This window comes from Rhamphochromis longiceps, linkage group LG13, assembly GCF_057381845.1.
Source record: "Rhamphochromis longiceps isolate RC_006_pf linkage group LG13, R_longiceps_female_GT1.1, whole genome shotgun sequence".
Lineage (NCBI taxonomy): Eukaryota > Metazoa > Chordata > Actinopteri > Cichliformes > Cichlidae > Rhamphochromis > Rhamphochromis longiceps.
In genome coordinates, this window is record NC_140569.1 from 27,869,699 (window position 1) to 27,888,920 (window position 19,222).

Consider the following 19,222-nt stretch of genomic DNA (forward strand, 5'->3'; position numbering starts at 1 on the left):
CCAACTCCCAAACATCAATGAATGAATGTATCCAATCAAATTTAGAGTCTGTGAATTCAGCTAGTTGTTTGTCAGTGCAAGTAAGCACTTTGTTTGTGATCCATCTCCTCATCTGACCTTAATTTTGTTGTGTCTTGTCCAGGAATGGATGAGTGTGGGAACAACCTTGGGGCAGATTGCTCTAGGCCAGCTGGCTGCAGTCAGCTCTCAGTCCCTGGACAGTATGGAGACCAGAGCTCACTGCATGAGCCTATTGGGAAAGTACATGAGACTGCTGGCTGTGCAGGAGGATCCCATTTATCTGTGTTCTCTGTGGGACACACATAAGCAGGTGCATAACCCAAAAGTTCAGCTATAGCTTTACAGGTAATGTATATGTCTGCAGCCCTATGGGCCATAGAAAGGAAAACTGTAGAAACTTTATCATTCATATAATTTCTCTTTATCTGTGGAAGTCAGAAATCTTGGAGAACAATCAGGCCTTTTTGGATGCAGGCCCAGATACACACATGCATGCACCGGTGCACAGATGACCTAACACGGGGTTACAAGCTTATAGTGATTAGAGAGATGGATATTCTTTTACATAATTTAAGACAGAGAAGCTTAGAACTTCAAGGTTTGTGATCATGATGCAATTTTATACTAATCATGATCTTGAAACAACTTTGTGCAGAAGGAAGCCTGGGCCAGTTCTAAAGCCGTTTCCACAGAGGAAGGGGATTCACAGAAAGACAGAGGATCGAGCAGAAAAAAGCTGCGAACGACCTCTGCCAAAAGTTCTGAGCTGCAGGTACATACCCTCTGACAAGTGATCCCTGCACCCTAGACTCATCTCTAATCTGTGGTTTTATATTAAGGTTTTCCCCACTTCTCAAATCCCTCGGAGGGAACTTTCCAGGCATCCTGCATAGTTCTCATATTGAAAGTGAGCACAGAAAGATCTCCTGTAAACATCAAACTTGCAGAAGAAAAAAGGGAGGAAGTGTATTATTTATGTGGCAACATTTTGGAATGTTAAGTAAGATTCGGTTTTGACGTGCCTGTCTGCTTTGAGATTAATGATATTGTCACGAAATGTATTATTCCTAAAATCCCGGCGCCATTTGAATTTTATCAAAATGAGATAATCACCTGCACAGACAGCTTTAACCAGTTTCTCTATTATGCAGTTTTATTTGGGGAGGTTGGGGACTGTGCTTTGCCTGTTAAGCTAATTCTCTGTTAGAGAGCATGGTGGGGTAAGATGAGGTTTTTTGTTGTTGTTGTTGTTGTTCCTTCTTTTGACTTGCTTAAGTTTACTTAATAACACTTGTAGTTAAAGAAATATGAGGAATTAAAGCACCATTTAGGACTGTTATCTATTAACTGAAACCTTATGAAATAAGTAGTGTTCACAGAAGTGATCATCGTGGTCTACATGCTCCACACCCTATGTAAAGATAGATCAAGATGCTGTTATTGTTGCTGTACGTATGCTTTGTACAGTGAAACTGGAACATGTAAGAGCATGTAAGCATGTAGAAAGTATTTATTATTTACATAATATCTTTAAAATGAGCCATCGGAGAAACCACTTGCAAACTATTTTATAGACCAGATTTTAAAGCGCATCCTTAAATATTATTATTCATAATTAAACCCTTAATATTGCTGAGTTCTTGGGGGGCAGAAAATACATTTAACACCAAATCTGTTTACACTTATTGTAAAAATGTTGAACTCTTTATTCTCTGCAATGATTTGCTTTTTACTTTAGATGTCAACAGTATTTTTGGCATCTAGATAACTGTTTACCTGATAAACGTCACCTCCAATGTAGTATAAATACAGAAATACCTGCACATCATATTCAAATGGATTATGCTCCACATGCTGACAGGAAAAACTATGATTTGAAATTTCTGACAAATTGCATTCCACTGTCTGTGTTCTAAGGAAAAAAGCGGTCGAACCCTTGACGTAAAAAGCCTTGAGCTCGTTTTGCTCCACAACCACTGTTTTGGAAAAAGTGCTCGCTTTAACAAATCACACTTACACTGTTGCCAATGTAGTTACACATTTCTACACACCTGTGATATAGCATTATAACCCTAGGAAAATACCTTTTTACATAAAACATATATTGTCTGTGAAGCCAAAAAAAAGTTTCCAAAGGCAAGAAACTTGTAACGTGGGGTGAGGCTGTCAGAGCTGGCAACTTGGTGTATCATTTTTAGCTGGCTGAAAACATCAGGTGTGTGTGCGTCTCCTCGTTCTCCTCCTGTTCTCTGTTGTGTGTTTTTCACGGTGAAAACAGACACACATGAAGCGAACTTGAGCAGACACAAGTGAGGTACAGTGAAGATTGCATTACCTTAGTTGACAACAACATGTTAAGTTACTCTAACTTAAATACTGCATGTGCAAAAAAGCTTTGACAGTTGTGTTTAGTTTTAACTGCTAGCACATAGGTATGTTCCAGTGTGCTCTGGACACAGTGTATTTTTTCATTGTTTCTGTGACTTTATCGCTCCCTTGACGTGCTGGAACAGCCTCCTTCTCTGTGTGACAGGACCTTTAGATTTACATATTACTCACTGGATTTTCATATCTCGTCTAAAACACTTACACCATATAGCAAGAACTTAACTGTGAGTGTATGGGGTTCACTGATACAGAGCAACTACAGGGATGCTATGTAGACAAGCAACAGAGGGGTGAGGCAGAGACTAATTTGCATATGTATACAATCACAGTTGTAGAATTTGATTTTAAGCCATATGCAGGGGTAACTTTCATTAAAGAGAAGTATACATTTTTGTTACTTTGGCTCCAGAAGTCCTATTTTAACATGCATGTAAACATATATTTACAACTGCATGACCATGATGTGTACATGTGTGCTTCTTATGTTTCTTTATTCTGCTACAGAAAAGCCAGAAAGCTCAGCAACTGTTGGCACAAGCCAGCAAAGCACTGGCTGAGTCCATCAGCCTATGTCTCCAACACAATTTATCCTCCTCCATCTTGGCCGGTGCATCTCTGAACATGTTGGAGTGTCATGGCCAGTCTGACCCTGCAGTGGCAGGTCAATATCTTGCCCTGCTTCAGGTACATGCAAAACACATTCCTATTGTGTTTTGCAAAGATGATGTGTGTGTGCTCAGATTTTGTCTTTGCTTGCTTATGATGTTCTTTAAGAACACTTATGGTAATTTCTTAAGATTAACCGCTCTTTCGTCCACCCGTCTCCTTTATTCCCAGAGCTGCCGCACTGTTGCTGTGATGGCTGAGGTCCTAAATTCTGCTTGTGCCGACACCAGTGCATCCCAGCTCTCAGCTCTGCTCAGCATCCGCAGGAATCTGCTTCTTTCTCTCGAGGAGAGACCCAGCAGCATGATAAGGGAAGTGGAGGACTCCCTTAGCAGCCTCTCCAAGGTAGCAGGTCACCAAACACCCATGCTCATGATTTATGGATTCTGTCATACCCAGCTCAGTAAATTCCCTTGATGGGGAGCATAATAGTGGTGCTGTTATGCCCTTTGCTTCAATTGCACTGTAGGGTTCCAAAGTCACACAGAGCAGTGGAGCTGGAAACATTTTTTGGGGCTTTAAAGGGTTTTATGTCAAAGCAGCAAGTCCAGTGTCTGACGTCTTTGTAGTATTTGCAGCCCTGTGAGCATTCTGGGCAGCCAACAAATTTTATCAGAAACAGTTCAATGTTTTGATATTGGCTATAAAATGAAATGAAAGAGTTAAACAGCTGTTTATAGCTTTAGAAAACTGCTGCTGAGACCTCCTAAACATATGCATTGAAAAACTGATGATAGACAGGCATTGACACAAAGGAGAATAAAGGAGAATATTAAAGGAGAATATTTAAATCAGCATTTATGGACGAGAAGAATATTTAGGAAACGGTAATAGGAATGAGAGAATTTGTAATTTCTGTCATTTGTAATGTCAGAGAAAGATGTTGTTTTCAGAACATACCAATTTGCCTACTGAACCAGTTGTTTCCCGGCTGTATCCTTCCAGGGGTAGCCTCTAGGGTAGAGTCTTGATGGAGGGTTGTGGGTCTCGTAGGTCACAGCGGGTAGAGCCATTCATCTGGCTCTGCTCGCTGTACTGCGCAGCGACCTGCCCCTCTACACTATAGTCATTAAGGTTCACAACATCATCAAACACATAGGGCTTTGGGGGACAGGTGGGCTAACCAGCAGTTGGTGGGTGGGGCTGCTATCTGCCCCTCAATTTTGATATTAAGGCTCTCCCAGGTACTGGGTTATTCTTGGGTCCCTGGAGCCCTGGGATGCTGATCCCGGCTCGCACCAGCCTCTAGTGGGGTTGGCTGCCCATCGCCCCTGGTCATCTGGGACTCCCACCCAATAGAGTCCCAGATGACCATGTGCGCCCCAACGGTCTCTCTCATTCTCTCTCTCACACTCAAACCACAAGAAGATTGATTTATGTACCTGTGCATTTTCGAATGTTTATGTTCCCAGTGTTGTAAGTTTGTTTTTCTTACAGGTGCAGCAGTTGGCAATACATTGTGCATTCCTATTTGTATTTTATCATTTTATTACATCTTCCCCAACCATTGCCATTCCAAGGAAGGCACTGATGTACATCCATACCATCAGAGACGCAGGCTTTTAAACAGAGACCTGAAAACAAGTTCTCAATTCTTTAGTCCAGAGCACATGGCGTTCATGTTTTCCAAAAAAGGCTTAAACAGCTTAATCCATTTTAAATGTATGGAAGAGGATTAGGGCCACTGGGGGGAAAAAAGTGGGCACGTCTTTTTTTTTCTTCTTTTTCAAAATTCTGAGATTAAAGTCGGAATTCTGAGATAAAGTCACAATTCTGACGTTTTTCTCAGAATTGTGACTTTATCTCAGAATTCTGAGAAAAAAGTCAGAATTCTGTGATTAAAGTCACAATTCTGAGATTTAAGTCACAATTCTGACTTTTTTCTCAGAATTCTGACTTTTTCATCAGAATTATTTTTTTCTCAGAATTCTGACTTTAATCTCAGAATTCTAACCTAATTATTTATAAAATGTGCCTCCAGCTGTTTCTTTTTTGTGTCATTCACTTTTGCAGCTTTTTGTTGCCCCTCTCCCGAGTTGTCAGATGTATTGCTGTCATCACATTCAAAATGAACTATGATTTTTAACAAAATTATAAATTGTCTCAGTTTGGACATTTTGATATTTAAATGTTACAGTGTTCCAACTTTTTTGGGATTGGGGTTGTGGAATTCAAATGAGAATTTTGCTCAGTAAGATCTTTCATTTGAGAGAGAGAAACAAAAAGCAGTTGCTATGACTATATATACATTTGTGATCTTTACTATCTGATTTGCAGACCTTCAGCCACCTGACAATCATCCCCAACCACCCGAGCATTCTGGGAGAACTCCCCCCCACTCTTAAGATCTTGCTGCTTCAGCACTCTGAAGATGGGTACTTTATGTTTTTTCATTTTCCATTTTATATCTTTGTTGTCTCTTTTGTGTAACTTTTGTCCCCTATCTCAATAGTATTAAAGCAACTGAGTGAATAATCACAGGTCACAAGTCACACTAGTTGTAGTCCTGTTTGGAGGAGCTGAATGAGCCCAATGATTCATGTTGAGAGTAGCATTTAACGTGACTAGAGAATTCTATGTTCTTTTCAATTAAGTATGTTCTAAGTAAAGGTGATGCACCACATATTTTAAGGGTTTATAGTTAAAGAGTAGAAATTATTTTTCTTTTTGTGTTGTTTTTTTTTAGGTCACAACTCTATGGTGGTTTCTATGAGGCAACTAAAGCTCAGAAGGGAAGGACACCACAAGTTACAGGTGTGATACATATTTTTAAACTAATACTGTTGAGATAGATCTTTAGGTGGGCACTGTGTCTAAGCCAAAAAACTAAGCCAAAATGCAGAAGCAGTGTATAAAAAACAAATTTAAATACATTCACTGCTTCCATATGAATTTAGACGGTAAGTAACAGCTAGGTACTGCTAATCAAATGCTGTTGATTCTAGAGTCAAATATGAGGCAATCTATTCGAGAACCAGAGCTTGACCCACATTGGGTCAAGCAACAGGACATGATCCCAAGTACAGCAGCAAATCTACAACAGGATGGCTGAAAAAGAAAAGAACCAGTGTGTTGTAATGGTTCTGTCAAATTCAGATTTTGACATGGCTAAAATGATGCAGCGGGACCTTAAGGCAGTTGTGCATAAAGGAATCCCCACAAACATCAATGAACTGAAGGAATGTCACAAAGAAGAGCCTCAGACTTTCTCCACAATAATGTGAGAGCATGATAATTATACAGAAAGCAATTACATGGTTCTAGAAGCTAGAATGGTGTATTTAGTTTTTCACACATTGCTTCTGCATTTTGCTTTACTTTTTTGTGACATTTCATATGTTGTTGTTGGCCTAAGGTTGCATTAACCAAATTTTATGAGCTGCTATGGGAAACAGATGATATTTTATTACACCCTAATATATAAAAACTTAGAATTGAAAGAATGTGTACTTTCTTTTTCTCTGTATCTTTACACTGCATCTGATTTGCATCTGCATCTGAGGAATGTGGTCTTTATCTCACACATGCATCATTGTTGTCTGCATTTATACATAACAAGGCGAATTTAATATTCCCACGTAACATTTGTCTGAAAGGCAAATGAAAATTTCAGATTTAATGAGAACAAAAAGAGGGGATAAAATCAAGAAGAGTGTGTGTGTGTGTGTGTGTGGTGGTGGTGGTGGTGGTGGTGGGGGGGGGGGGGGGGGGGGGGGGGGGGGGCATGAAACACCAGCTTTCATAAGTCATAATAAGTTCATAAGTCATGATATTAGCATATAGCTTTACTTACTTTACTCATGACCTTTTCTGGGATTTGATTGACATAAGAAGTGGTAAGAGTGGTGCAAAGGGCTGGATGCACTGCCTGAGAATGTGAGAAAATTCATTAAACAACAAGCAGTGAGGAAAAGAAAAGGATAGATGAAAAGACCAAGAAGAGGAGGGTGTGGGAGATGCTCACGGGGACCAATTACAAAGCCAGTAAGTACTCAGCGTCTGTGAGTATGCATGTCTGATTGTGTGTCATTCTGTGGTTCCAGGTAGCTTGACGTGCTCTGGGATGGCCAAGGTTTCAGTCTGCCCGCAGGCTCTACTGGCACTGAGGGAACAGACTCGGGCTTTTTGCCAGGAGACAAGACATGCCCTCCTCAATAAAGACTCTTTGCGCAGCGTTGAGGACAGGCTGGAGGCCTCTGAGGAGTATCAGGTTTTTCTCCATGTCTGTCCTGTTAAAGCCACGACTTGCCTTTCACTCTATTACTCGACGAATGCACTCACTACACTGCACTTAATTTTACGTCATGTCTATTTCTTACTTACTGGGAAAACTTTTATTCCCAAGCAACATCTAACTGAAAGAAATGTACGTGTGAAACTGATCAGTGGTCTAAAACCCCTCACCCTGCTTTCTCTCTTGTTTCTCTATACAGAAACTATCAGGAGAGTTAGCATGTCGTTTCAGAGAACTTGTAAAAGACATGGAAGAATATTTAAATCCACTCCTCAAACAGTTTGACTTCTCTTGCTTAAGGTGAATATGTCAGACACTTTAATTCCTAACAACTACATATTCCCTACATGTTTTTTTTTAACCCAGGGAAGGAGGCTTTAACACTTTTTTAATGCTCAGAAATCTGAACTCAATTATAAAAGGAGCTATTGAATGGAGTGTTTGAGTGGTGTACAATTCAAGTGTATGTGAATCTTTTGTATTGTTTATGCCATGGTTTATGTACACAGGGTTTTAGTTATGGAACAAATGTCTGACCAATTCTGATAATATGAATGGTTTATACTTTAAATGCCTCTACATAAGTGTAGTTTTGCTGATCCTCACCTGGTCTTATCTTCAGGCCAGATGCTGCATCTCTGCCAACCCCTGAAATGGCCAAAACCAAAGATAAAGAAGAGAAAGAGAGCTCAGGTAAAGGAGCAGTGAGCTGTTGAACATACGCTTGCCTGTGTCTCTGACAGCCTAAGGTTGTTATGGTTATTTTTGCATCGAATAAGGATTTTAAAAAGCATTAAATTGTCATAAATCCAGATTGAATGGGTTGTAATTACCTTTAGTCATGTCATAGGAAGAATATTCAGAGCATGACACCAATTTTACCTCCTCTGCACATTCAGAGTATGCAAAGTGACTGAAGCCTATGCCTTTTTTAAAAGCATAAAGATCCATATTGTTTAAGGCTATTAATGTGGCTAGGTTGCAGTACACTCATGGGAATCCCGATGATTAGGAAAGAAAGAGGAATGCAGCCTTACTAGCCAGCCTGCAAACTGTGCTGTTTGTTGAAGGCATGATTCCTCTGTATCATATGAACCATTATTCCAAAATTTGGTGGGATTTTTCTACTGCACATTGTTGGAATTATCACACCATCTACAGTTTTCTTTTTAAATACTTTTAGTTCTGCACATATGGTTAAAATCTGTACAGGTTGATGCCTTATAATCTCTGTACAGTTGGGAGTATATTGCTCTATGACATTTACACTGTCACAAAATATGTGATGCATGTGAAACTTGTACTTTTATGTATATGATATATACAGTTAAAATGCCAACTGAACCAGGGGAGTATGTGGTGGTACTGGCAGACAAGAGGTTGCTGGAGCTGCCTCTGGAATCCATGTCTATCCTGAAAGAAGATAGCCTGAGTTCTGTGACTCGGGACTTTTCCCTTCAGCTTTTTTACAGTCGCCTAAAGAGAGAAGAAAAAGGTAATACATTCACACATGTATATACTCTAAAATATTTGTAAGCACGAACTAAATCTCTTACCCTTTCCAAGGGACCTGCAACTTTAAGACCAGTAGCCATGTGAAAATTGATTGTATTTATATGTAGCCCAATAAAGAATTTATATCTGACATTTATAGACTACAGCTAAATATTTGCAATACTCCAGCCATTCAATGTGACTGTGAGGCATTGCTAAACCATGGACCTTAATTTAAATTAATGGACTATTAAAAAGGTCCTAAGTTTGACTTTGTTATAGTCGAGGACACAAACACCCCACACACACACTCAAACACACTCACGCACACACACATTCATATATATTTGAAGCGGAGGTCTATAAATGAAGGAAGCCCTTTCTGGGTTGCCTAAACCCACCCATACATAGGTGTACGATCGGACCTTTGCCTCACATCACATAATTCCTCGTTATCTGAGTGAAAAATAGCTTACATTTGCAGAGGTATCTTGACATCAGGATGTAGACTGCAAGCAGCCATCCATAGAAATCTGTTCAGGAGAGAAAGGTCATTTCACATCTTGCTGTCATGCAGAATTTCATGAAGACGTCTGTGAAGTGAACACCACAACCTTTTTTTTTTCTTTTTTTAAATAGATGTCCATTAACTGTGTCTCCTGCTTGTAATCAGCAGACACAGTCAATGGTCCACAATGGTCCGCAAAAAGGCACCACGTCAAGTTTTTCGTAAACTGTTGCACACTTACTGTCTTGACTTGCTCAACGTGCCAGAAGATGAACTGATTGCAGGGTTTAGAGGCAGAAAAAAGAAAGAACCTTAACCGAAACTGACACACTGTCGTTTTTTTCTCTTTCGCCCTTCGAAATTGTATCCACATTTATTAAGGATAGGTTTTTGTTTCAGATAAATCAACCAACATGGCTGCAAAGCTATAAGGCAAATAAATGAAGCCTAGGACAGTATTCACATTGTGTTTTTATTTTTGATACAGTAAAAACAGAAACAAATGAGCATCATTTTAATCAACTTTATTACACATATCGTGCCCGGTCCAGTTGTTTCCTTTCTCTTTTTTGGGGGGTTGATGGTGTTTCAGTGCTTTACTATTTTGGAAAGGAATAGGTGAATAGAAAGGAGGTAAAAAGAGCACTGAATGGGATCCTGCAGACATCTGTACCTTTTTAAAGGTTGAATCATTTGCATCGCTTGAGTCACTGTTCAAAGGTTACTGTTAAACTACTATTTATGTATGTGTGTGTCTGTGTATCCCTTGAGACTTGTATGCCACAGATGGGAAAATATTACAACAAGCTTTTCTTAATACATCTTTTGATGTCTGGATCAAACACACGGGTGACGATCAGACCACAGAAAAAATTAGTGTTTGCTTTTTTTCCCCCAGACCATGATTACCATAATTTTGACATCTACAGTTTACCATTGTGTCAAGAAGATGTAGCGCCTGAAACCACTTTTGAAAGGGCTATTTGTTATTCTGTGCACTGCTTTGCATGAAGTACACACAGGACAAATTAGCACAAACTATAAAAAGATTGCCCTCAGGGGGGTAAACACATGCTTTTGCACGCGTGTCTGTTCTTACTGCTTCTTCAGATTTTACTGTGTGTGTGTTACTGAGTGATCAGGTTGTGTGATTTTAACTGTACAGTCAGATTTTACATTTAATTTTCACTTAGGAAAAAAACCATGGTGCTAAGCAGTTTTCTATATTAGAATTATTTTTTATTGCCAGAAAGATTTATAATTAACTATGGGAGTCACAGCAAACTGCGGTGGGTGGTCTAGATTAAGGTAGAACATACTGATAGCATGTAGTCAGTGATGCTGTGTGATCTTTAAAAACATCCTGATATGAAAGGTATGCAGTCAAAATATTAACATAACATTTGAAACAGAGTAAAGGCATTTTTATTCAATCATACTGAAGTAATTATAAGATGAGGTGCAGTTGTGTTAAGGCAATGGTCTCCTATGTGCAGGTACTTGGTGATGTTAGGAAGGAAGGACTTCCTTCTAACAGGACAAGACCTGGGGCAGAACCAGGGTCAGGGAGAGACAGCTACTACTACTATTGTGGGGTTGATAAAGTGCTACTACATCTACTTTCAATCCTTGGGAGGGTGAGAATAAAGAAATGGGAGAAAAGAGGAGAGGCAACAACAAACAACAAGGCCAAGAAACGATGAACCATAGAAAGAGAAAAGAAAATGTAATGACATGCAATAGATTGTAAATACAAAAGTGAAAAGAGTGAGTGCTTAAAAATTCTCCAGTGCATAATGACCAACACGCCAGAGCCCACAACAGTATAACTAAGGTTCAGGATCATGTTATTCATTCCTAACTACAGTGGTCCCTCACTATATCACGGTTCACTTTTCACAGCCTCGCTATTTTGCGGATATTTTGGGGGGGGGTGCAGTTTTGCATGGTTTTTTTGTTTGGTTTTTTTTACATTGTGGTTTGCATCCTGATCAGCTGTAGACCATTTTCAATCAATCTCGTGTCGTGTCTCCTGTACAGTACAGAATGCGTTCAGCTTGTCAAATCTACATAGATCTTCGCTAGCAGAAGACAACAAGCATAACAGTGTCAATGTCAAAGGATTAGAAGGTGAAACCAAACAGTCAGATTAGTCAAACTTTACTCTACTCATTCTTCTTGCTTCCTCTACGTCTGTACCATTGATTCTCTGGCAGCTGCTCTATTCCCATGTTCTGGACCTGAAAACAGGGTTTGATCTTTGGTTCGTTCTATAATACTGGACTTATTTTTCTACGAAGGTTTGAACTTTGAGAGTGTTTAAACAAGAGAGAAACGTGTGAAAATGTTGATGCCTGTCTGAGAAAAGTGTATAAAGTGTGTAAGTTAAGGGTTTACAGCCTTAAAACATCTATATTAATTGTAAAAAATAAAGTTGGCTACTTCGTGGATTTCACCTATCGTGGGTTATTTTTGGAATGTAACACCCACAATAAACGAGGGACCACTGTACAAGGTTTATCAAAAAGAAAAGTTTGAAGCAAACTTTTAAACGGCAGATCCTGTCCATGTTCCACATGAGGGGGAACCAATACTGTCTACTTTTGGAAACTCAAGGGACCATAAATGACACAAGAGCTTATCGGAATGATTATTATGAGCTATTAAGAGTTCTTTAAGAGACGACAGAGCCTGATTATTCAGGACATTGTATGTAAAAAGAAGAATTCTACATTCAGGATTGGAGACAAGCTGATATGGGAGAAATATGTCTCTCTGTTAGTCTCTCTTAATACTCTTATTTTGGCTTTTCGGTTCAGCTGATGGCTCTTCATGGAGCCTTAGCCTGATAATAAAGGATTGTAAGGACTATAATGCATGAACTAGTTTTGGATATTTATGAATAGATTAAATAAATAAGTTTTAGTAAATGATGTTCGGGTTAAAGGGCGTAACCTGATGAGGATGCATGTTTATAATCGTTAAAAAAAATGAAAAGTAACTTTGCGTTTTTCTGAGATGTGCATTATGCAAAGATCTGACTTTAATGACATGTTTGAGTACATGCTATAGTAGGACATTTGTTATCAAGGCGGTTGGGTTATTAAAATGCGTATATCAGAATGGATGTTCATAGGTAGTTTAACTACTTTCGTTTTAAGAGATGTTACGGTTTTATTTTTTATTCTCTTTGTTATTTTACTCAAAATTGTTTTTTCCTAAAAGATAAAATGGAAGTTTGGGATATGCCAAATTAGTTGAATTGTTGCATTCAGTATCTTTGCAACATTTGAACAGATTTCACTTTGGAATAGTGTTGGACTGGTCAGCCAACAGATGGAGCCTTCTTCTACAGCCTGCTAATGGCCTGACACTAAAAATGGAACAACAGAATAATAAAAATAAACTTAATGTTTTCTACCTTATTTATAACGTATAAAGCATCAGTTTTGAGTAATGCACTGAAAATGATAACACATGCTAATAGCAAGTGTTTTCCTTTGCAAAGGCGTTGCAGCCAGGAGGAAACCTTTGGTTCTTCTGTCACCAATAAGTGCCAATGACTTTGCTGTCTCTGAGAAAGTTGTTTTAAAAAAATAAAAATTATTTACCAGTCCAAAAGCTGTGTAGTCTGCCCTGCAGACAAGTGTATGTATTAATTCTGCTTCCTGTTTGTGGCAGTTGAAAGTGACAACAAAAAGGAGACCAAAGGTGGCAAGGGAACTAAAACGAGGGGAGATCAAAGCCAAGTCATCAAAGCGGTGAGTTCAGTAAATTAATCTGGGCCTGCCAGATACAGAAAGCAATATTCCTTTTACCTCCTGTCAGCACTGGCAATTATTTAAGTTGCTCCCCGCGTCTCTTTTAAGTGTGGTTTTCAATCAATTACATAATGTTTTCATAAAGATCCTAGTTCAAGCTTCTGGGTATTTATCCCCTGTTGTGCATCACTTCTGTTTTTTCATCAAACCCTCTTTTCTGCTTCTGTTTTCTCAGTCGTGATATACATTAGTTGGCACATATAAGTGTGTACAAAATAATATTTGCATGTTTGCACATTTATGTGATATGTCATTTATTTATTTCCACTTTGTATACATTTTTAGCTGCTTTGAGCTGTAAAAACTAAAATTTGTTTACCCAGGTACCTGCCAGTCATGTGCTGCCTTCTAACACCTTTCCAGTGGACATGCGAAACTTCAAATGTATCTTTTGTTTTCAGAATTACTTTTGTTAAACAGAAATATGTAATTTCACATATAAGATTGGGTATTTAATTCAGTTCATTTAATTCAGGTCCGTTATACTTCTTAACATGCCTTTTAAAGATCTCGTTGATCCTTACAATGATGGCCACTTTGGTAAGTAATTTGTTAATATTAGTGGAAGAGAATGGATGGATGGATGGATATATTCAAAGACATGCAACTGGTCATTGTAGGTTAGATAAAGTGTTTAAGATGTCTAGAATAATATACACTATATCACACAGAAGGGACCAGTTTGAGCATGAAGATGAAGGAGATTTTGGAAACCCAGCATGTAACTCATCTGTGGGAGGGCTTCATGGGCAGCAAACAGACACCCAGGTGAGTCTTAGAGTGCAGCAAATCAAAGTTATACACCATTTTTTCCCTCTTGGCTCTTTGAGCACAGCAACAGCCAACTGTATCTGTTATATTCAACACACGACCAGTCACTTCTGCTTTGCTAACATATCTTCATATTTGTTAAGCCTGTCAGAAATGGAGCAAATGTTGTGCAGATGCAGTGGCTTTATTTACCTGGGGGTGGAACACTTCATGGAAAACATACCACCTGACAAACTAGCATCCCTCAATTTGTCTGGTACGTTTACACTCATTTTCCCGTCTGTGATTGTAGTATTTATAAAGGAATGTAAAGACAATGCATTTACTGCTTCCATCTCATAATTTAATAACTCACAGTACATTCATCACTTTGTTATGGCTACTACTGCATGTGAGCATTAAAAAATACGAAGACTGTAATGAGTGGAATGACACAGAACCAGCCAATGTCATTGTCACACTGACATGAACTTCATAAGGTTGTTCTTAGTACAGACAAAGCAAAGAAAAATGGTATTTTAATTATATACATGAAATGATAACCTAAATAATTTGTGACATGGTTGGCATACTTGGAAGATGTTTGATAAGGTAATACTGTGTTAATAAGGCACCAATGACGGGTTTGGGAAACGAGAAGGAACAGAGGAGTGAAGTTGACACATGGAAGAGGAAGAGATTCGAGAGCAATAAGAGAATACCAACAACAAAGACACGGCAGAAAACAACAGTCATTTGTTCTCTTATATGTATCAGTTCATGAAATCACACAAAGCTTTGAGTTTCCTGACGTGTTTTAGGTGCTAGACTGGGGTGAAAACAACAGGCAAAATACTGGAATGAATGAACAAACGAATGAATGAATGATTAAAATTTGAAGCAGCTTTGTAGATTATGTAAACAGTAAATGGAGCAGTGGGCTTAATCTCCTTAACTCTGTCAATGTTTCATTCCCTGAGTGAGTATAAATATAAACATCCTTGCACTGCAGTGAGAAATCAATGAGGTTTTACTAGCTAATACTTGGAATAACATTTCCTCAACTTCACTGAGTGCCTGTAATAAATAAAGTAATATCAAAAACATAATGAGGATTAATGATTTTGACTTTAATACTGGGTCATGCTCACTGGGAAGGCTGCTGTTAATTGACTGTATGGAAATAATGTTTTGTAAAAATACATTTAACAAGGGTCATTTACACTTTCTTCTTCAGAAGTTGAAACTGTAGAAGAAGGGTAGTCTAATCCCAGGAACTTTTGCCTGTCGTAATCTGTTTACTGTGAGGAGACATTCTGAGTGATTATAGAAAGTTTCTTCACTCCTCCCTTTCAGCAGTTTTTAAATAAATGATAACTGGCACTAAAAATGCTTTTTACACTTTCAAAAGATATTTTTTAAAAAACAACTGTGCTTCACCTTCACGTCCCCTTTCATTTCCTTCACCAGCAAGCAAAGGTAATCTGAGATGTGATTGGCAGTGTGCCTCATATGTCCTGCCCCAGGCCGGACATATGTGGCACCCACTAGACCGACATTAGTGCTGCTAACTATAGTGTGAATGACACAGTGGTCTGAATTGCAGCTGTTACTTCACAACACAGTCGATTGTTACTGCTTAACTGGCCAACATGATGTGATTAGGTTTTGTTCAATTTATGTTTTTCGGGGAAAGTGGTGTCATTGAGGACATGTAGCACCATCTGCTGCTTGTATGTTTTTATCCCTCAGTTGTAAAAGGCTGACGGGGTATTCTCATCACTCTATCGGGCGGTGTGTGTGTGGTCATTCCGTTACAGTTACCATTTAAAAAGGTGGTATTCAGAATACAGTTACTTTGTTAAAATAAATGGATTACACAGCGGTCTTTTCCTGTTTCGTATGTTAGGCTGTCCCCTCTCTATTTTTGGTCATTCCACGCTGGTGGAAACCCAAACAAAACGCATTAAGAGGCTCTAATTTCTGGGTCTCAATCTCGTGGCCCATTTCACCTCTACTTGCGCATAATGATGTGACGAAATATTTTTTTAAATTGTTGTTCAAAAAATTATTTAATATGAGGGCAATAGGCAGAGTGTTACAGGCATAGCCCTAAGGAATGTAGCCTCATGGGCACTGTAGCCCAGTTGTAAGTAAGCTATTAAGACTCGACTGTACACTGTGTTCATGTTTTCCTCCGAAACAATAAGTTCCGTTGGAGCAGCCTTTCAACGCCTCTCTCTGTCTCTCGCTAGCAAAGTTCACCCAGACAACAAAGTAAAGCTAGTTTTCAGCTACGAGCCCGACACGAACCCGACGTATTAGCCAGAGGTCCCTTTACTACGGTTCGGAGCAGCAGACCTTTTTTATATACACGCAGGATAGTTTTCTATACGAGATCGTTGCAAACAGTGCTGCCTTACCTAATGTCCACCCTACTGTTACTCATTTTATATTAAGATTTAAAAATCTAGTTGGTATTGCTATGTCGAATAAACTTCAGTAATAGTAATAAATCACACAGCAATAGTACATTCATGTAGTTGTAAAAAGCATGATAATATATTAAGTAATCCAAAGTATTCAGAATACGTTACTCTCATTGAGTAACGTAACGGAATACGTTACAAAATACATTTTGGGGCATGTATTCTGTAATCTGTAGTGGAATACATTTTAAAAGTAACCTTCCCAACACTGGCTGAGGGGTATCACTGGCAATCACGGAGCTATGCTGTTGTAATATTTACTATCTAAATAAGCAAGGTCTTCTCTATAAAAGGCATTCTCTAGAAGTCCCAGTGTGCTGTTCCAGTAGCTTTACATAAAACTGAGCATCAAGAGGGGTCCTCGCGGAGGTGCCGTGTGCATGTGGATGCTGACATTTGAACTGTATGCTGATTAAAACCAGATACAGGCTGATACAGTGGTGACTGTATCCGTGGTTTTCAGAAAGAATTGTCAATTTTGAATGTCCAACTTAAATGAGCCAGCCTTGAGAAGCTGCCATAAAATCTATGAGGGTGTACCCTGTATGAGGGTTGCTTCTGCTCTCACCACCTTTGGCTTTCCATTTTTACCTATGAAAAGGTCAGGGAGGTGTGCTCATATGGCAAAATATAATTTACTCCACACGGAAACAACATGTCCTGGACTGCAGTCATCCTGACAAAACAGTACTTCATACAAAATAAGACTCTTTAAAGAACAAAACTACTTTAATGTTGCTTTGACAACAACCTCAGAGTTGAATGCATTTACTGCCATACTAAAAATGAAACAGCTACAAAGCCAAAGGGTTTGGAAACCAACATTACTGTCTCTGTCAGCTGGAGTAAATGTAGCAGACAAAAGCACCAGTTTTTCACAGCCACAGGTCGAGTGCCTGTGTGCTTCTACGTAAATGGAGTGTCCAACGAGCATGTGCAGGAGAATCCTGCTAAAAGCCTCTTTGGCTCTTAACCCTCCTGCCATCCTTTAAAAAACTCACACCCATCACCCTAGGGACCATTCTCAGCCACGCCATAAAAAGACCATATATCCATATTTTATTCCACTTTAAATTAGCCAACCTTGTAAAACTACTTCTCCCTGAAATATTCATGTAAAGTTTTAATTATATTTTCGTTGTTTTAACCCGTCAAATCCCAGTGTTATTACATGAGCGCCCTGTGTTATAAGCCCCAAAAACCAAAAAACGAAACTAAATATTTCCACAAAAAACCAGTTGAAGTAATATGTGATTGTCATTATAAGTAGGCCTTTAGATGGACCAAAGATTGGCACCAACATACATTTTGACCTGCCATTATTTTTTTTGCATTTTTTTTGCAATTTAAAAATTAAAACTTCAAGGCCCTGAGTCTTCATTGACATCCAAGAAAAGAAGAAAAAATAAAATCATATGATGATAATTTGGGGTTGAAAAATAGCGTTTATAATGGAAGTCAATGGGCAGAAAATGGTCCCCAGGGTGATGGGTGTGGGGATTTCTGCTGCTCAGCCATTTTAGGCTGATTTAAGGAATTCACACTGGAATATTAACATTGACAGGTAAAAACTATCCTGTGGCAAGTTTGGTTATATTCCACTGAACACAGTGGAAATGGCAGCCATTTAACACATAGCAGTGGCACAAAAAGGTCCCAAGAAGGCAGGAAGGTTAAACTAACCTTCTGTCATAACTTTTCCATATTTCATCTCATGTTTCTGTTTTTGTAAATCAGATTGAGAGTTGGTCAGATGTGGGTCCGAGGCTAAAATGTCATGTTTTAGTTAATTAACACGCACTGTCCCTCTGTTATTCACAGCAGCTTTAATCAGTTATCTACATCAGTTATCTACATCAGTTATATACATCATACACCCCTCAACTTTATTTCAAAAATGTAAACATTTTAAGCACAACCTTGGTCATTCATTGTGCTTAACAGCGTAATTAAAATAAAAGTAAAAAGATGCCATGCATTTAGCATATATCTTATCCTTTTGTTTAGCAAGAGACTTTTCTTAAAATTACCCAAAGTATTGAATGTTCTGTTGCCAACTAATGATGGCAATAATGTTTTTTTCCTTAGAGTGCCACATGGCTCTGCTCTTTGACCAGGTTCACAACAAGGCCAGTGTTCTCCGTCAGTCCAAACTTGGCAGGCAAAGGAGGTATCAAAGAAGTTAGAATGAATGAAATACTAACTAAATTTTCCATTTCTGTTTTGCCTTCCTAAAGCATTTTCCAAGTTTTTGTTTTCTTGGCAGTATTTTTGACTGTTTGCTTGGTAAAGGTTTGTAGACAACATTTACTCCCTTTGTGTCTTTACTTTGCTTCTCTCCAGTGCAGGAACGTTTGCCCTGCAGAATCCCGTGGAGACTGCTCTGCTGCTCAGTTTGAGTGGTGCTGGCTGTATAGTCCTGAATCAGTGGCACAGCAGCTTTCAACAGAACACACATAATGTGACCGCTATTTTAGACAGTAGGTTCTGGGCGTGTATTTAAAACGTTACATTACTGCAAGCTGAGATTGTAAATTAGTATGTGTAAATATTTACTTTGCACCTGTGGGTATTATTAGACGTTACATTAGCAGTGTGTGTGTGTGTGTGTGTGTGTGTGTGTGTGTGTGTGTGTGTGTGTGTGTGTGTGTGTGTGTGTGTGTGTGTGTGTGTGTGTGTGTGTGTGTGTGTGTGCCACCACTTGCAGATATACTAAGGATTCAACAAACCTCTGGCCAGGCCGTACATGCCCTCAGAAAAGGGGACAGTTCAGAGATACCACAAGGTATTCACAAGGTCAAAGGATCAAATGGTACTATAAATATATATATATATATATATATATATATAT

At 38.8% G+C, this 19,222-nt stretch overlaps 1 protein-coding gene across 1 annotated transcript in view; it reads left to right on the forward strand.

Moving 5' to 3' along the window:
- The window catches only part of cfap46 (cilia and flagella associated protein 46), a 76,439-nt gene that overhangs the window by 53,189 nt on the left and 4,028 nt on the right, over positions 1 to 19,222 (forward strand). The window contains exons 41-58 of the mRNA XM_085428865.1: positions 143 to 331; positions 677 to 793; positions 2,914 to 3,093; positions 3,247 to 3,420; positions 5,353 to 5,450; positions 5,762 to 5,829; positions 7,119 to 7,285; positions 7,509 to 7,609; positions 7,932 to 8,002; positions 8,637 to 8,804; positions 12,993 to 13,072; positions 13,456 to 13,516; positions 13,640 to 13,672; positions 13,804 to 13,900; positions 14,047 to 14,159; positions 18,460 to 18,541; positions 18,715 to 18,851; positions 19,079 to 19,183. Of these exons, the coding sequence (XP_085284991.1) occupies positions 143 to 331; positions 677 to 793; positions 2,914 to 3,093; positions 3,247 to 3,420; positions 5,353 to 5,450; positions 5,762 to 5,829; positions 7,119 to 7,285; positions 7,509 to 7,609; positions 7,932 to 8,002; positions 8,637 to 8,804; positions 12,993 to 13,072; positions 13,456 to 13,516; positions 13,640 to 13,672; positions 13,804 to 13,900; positions 14,047 to 14,159; positions 18,460 to 18,541; positions 18,715 to 18,851; positions 19,079 to 19,183 (2,041 nt within the window). The remainder of the gene's footprint in view (positions 1 to 142; positions 332 to 676; positions 794 to 2,913; positions 3,094 to 3,246; positions 3,421 to 5,352; positions 5,451 to 5,761; positions 5,830 to 7,118; positions 7,286 to 7,508; positions 7,610 to 7,931; positions 8,003 to 8,636; positions 8,805 to 12,992; positions 13,073 to 13,455; positions 13,517 to 13,639; positions 13,673 to 13,803; positions 13,901 to 14,046; positions 14,160 to 18,459; positions 18,542 to 18,714; positions 18,852 to 19,078; positions 19,184 to 19,222) is intronic.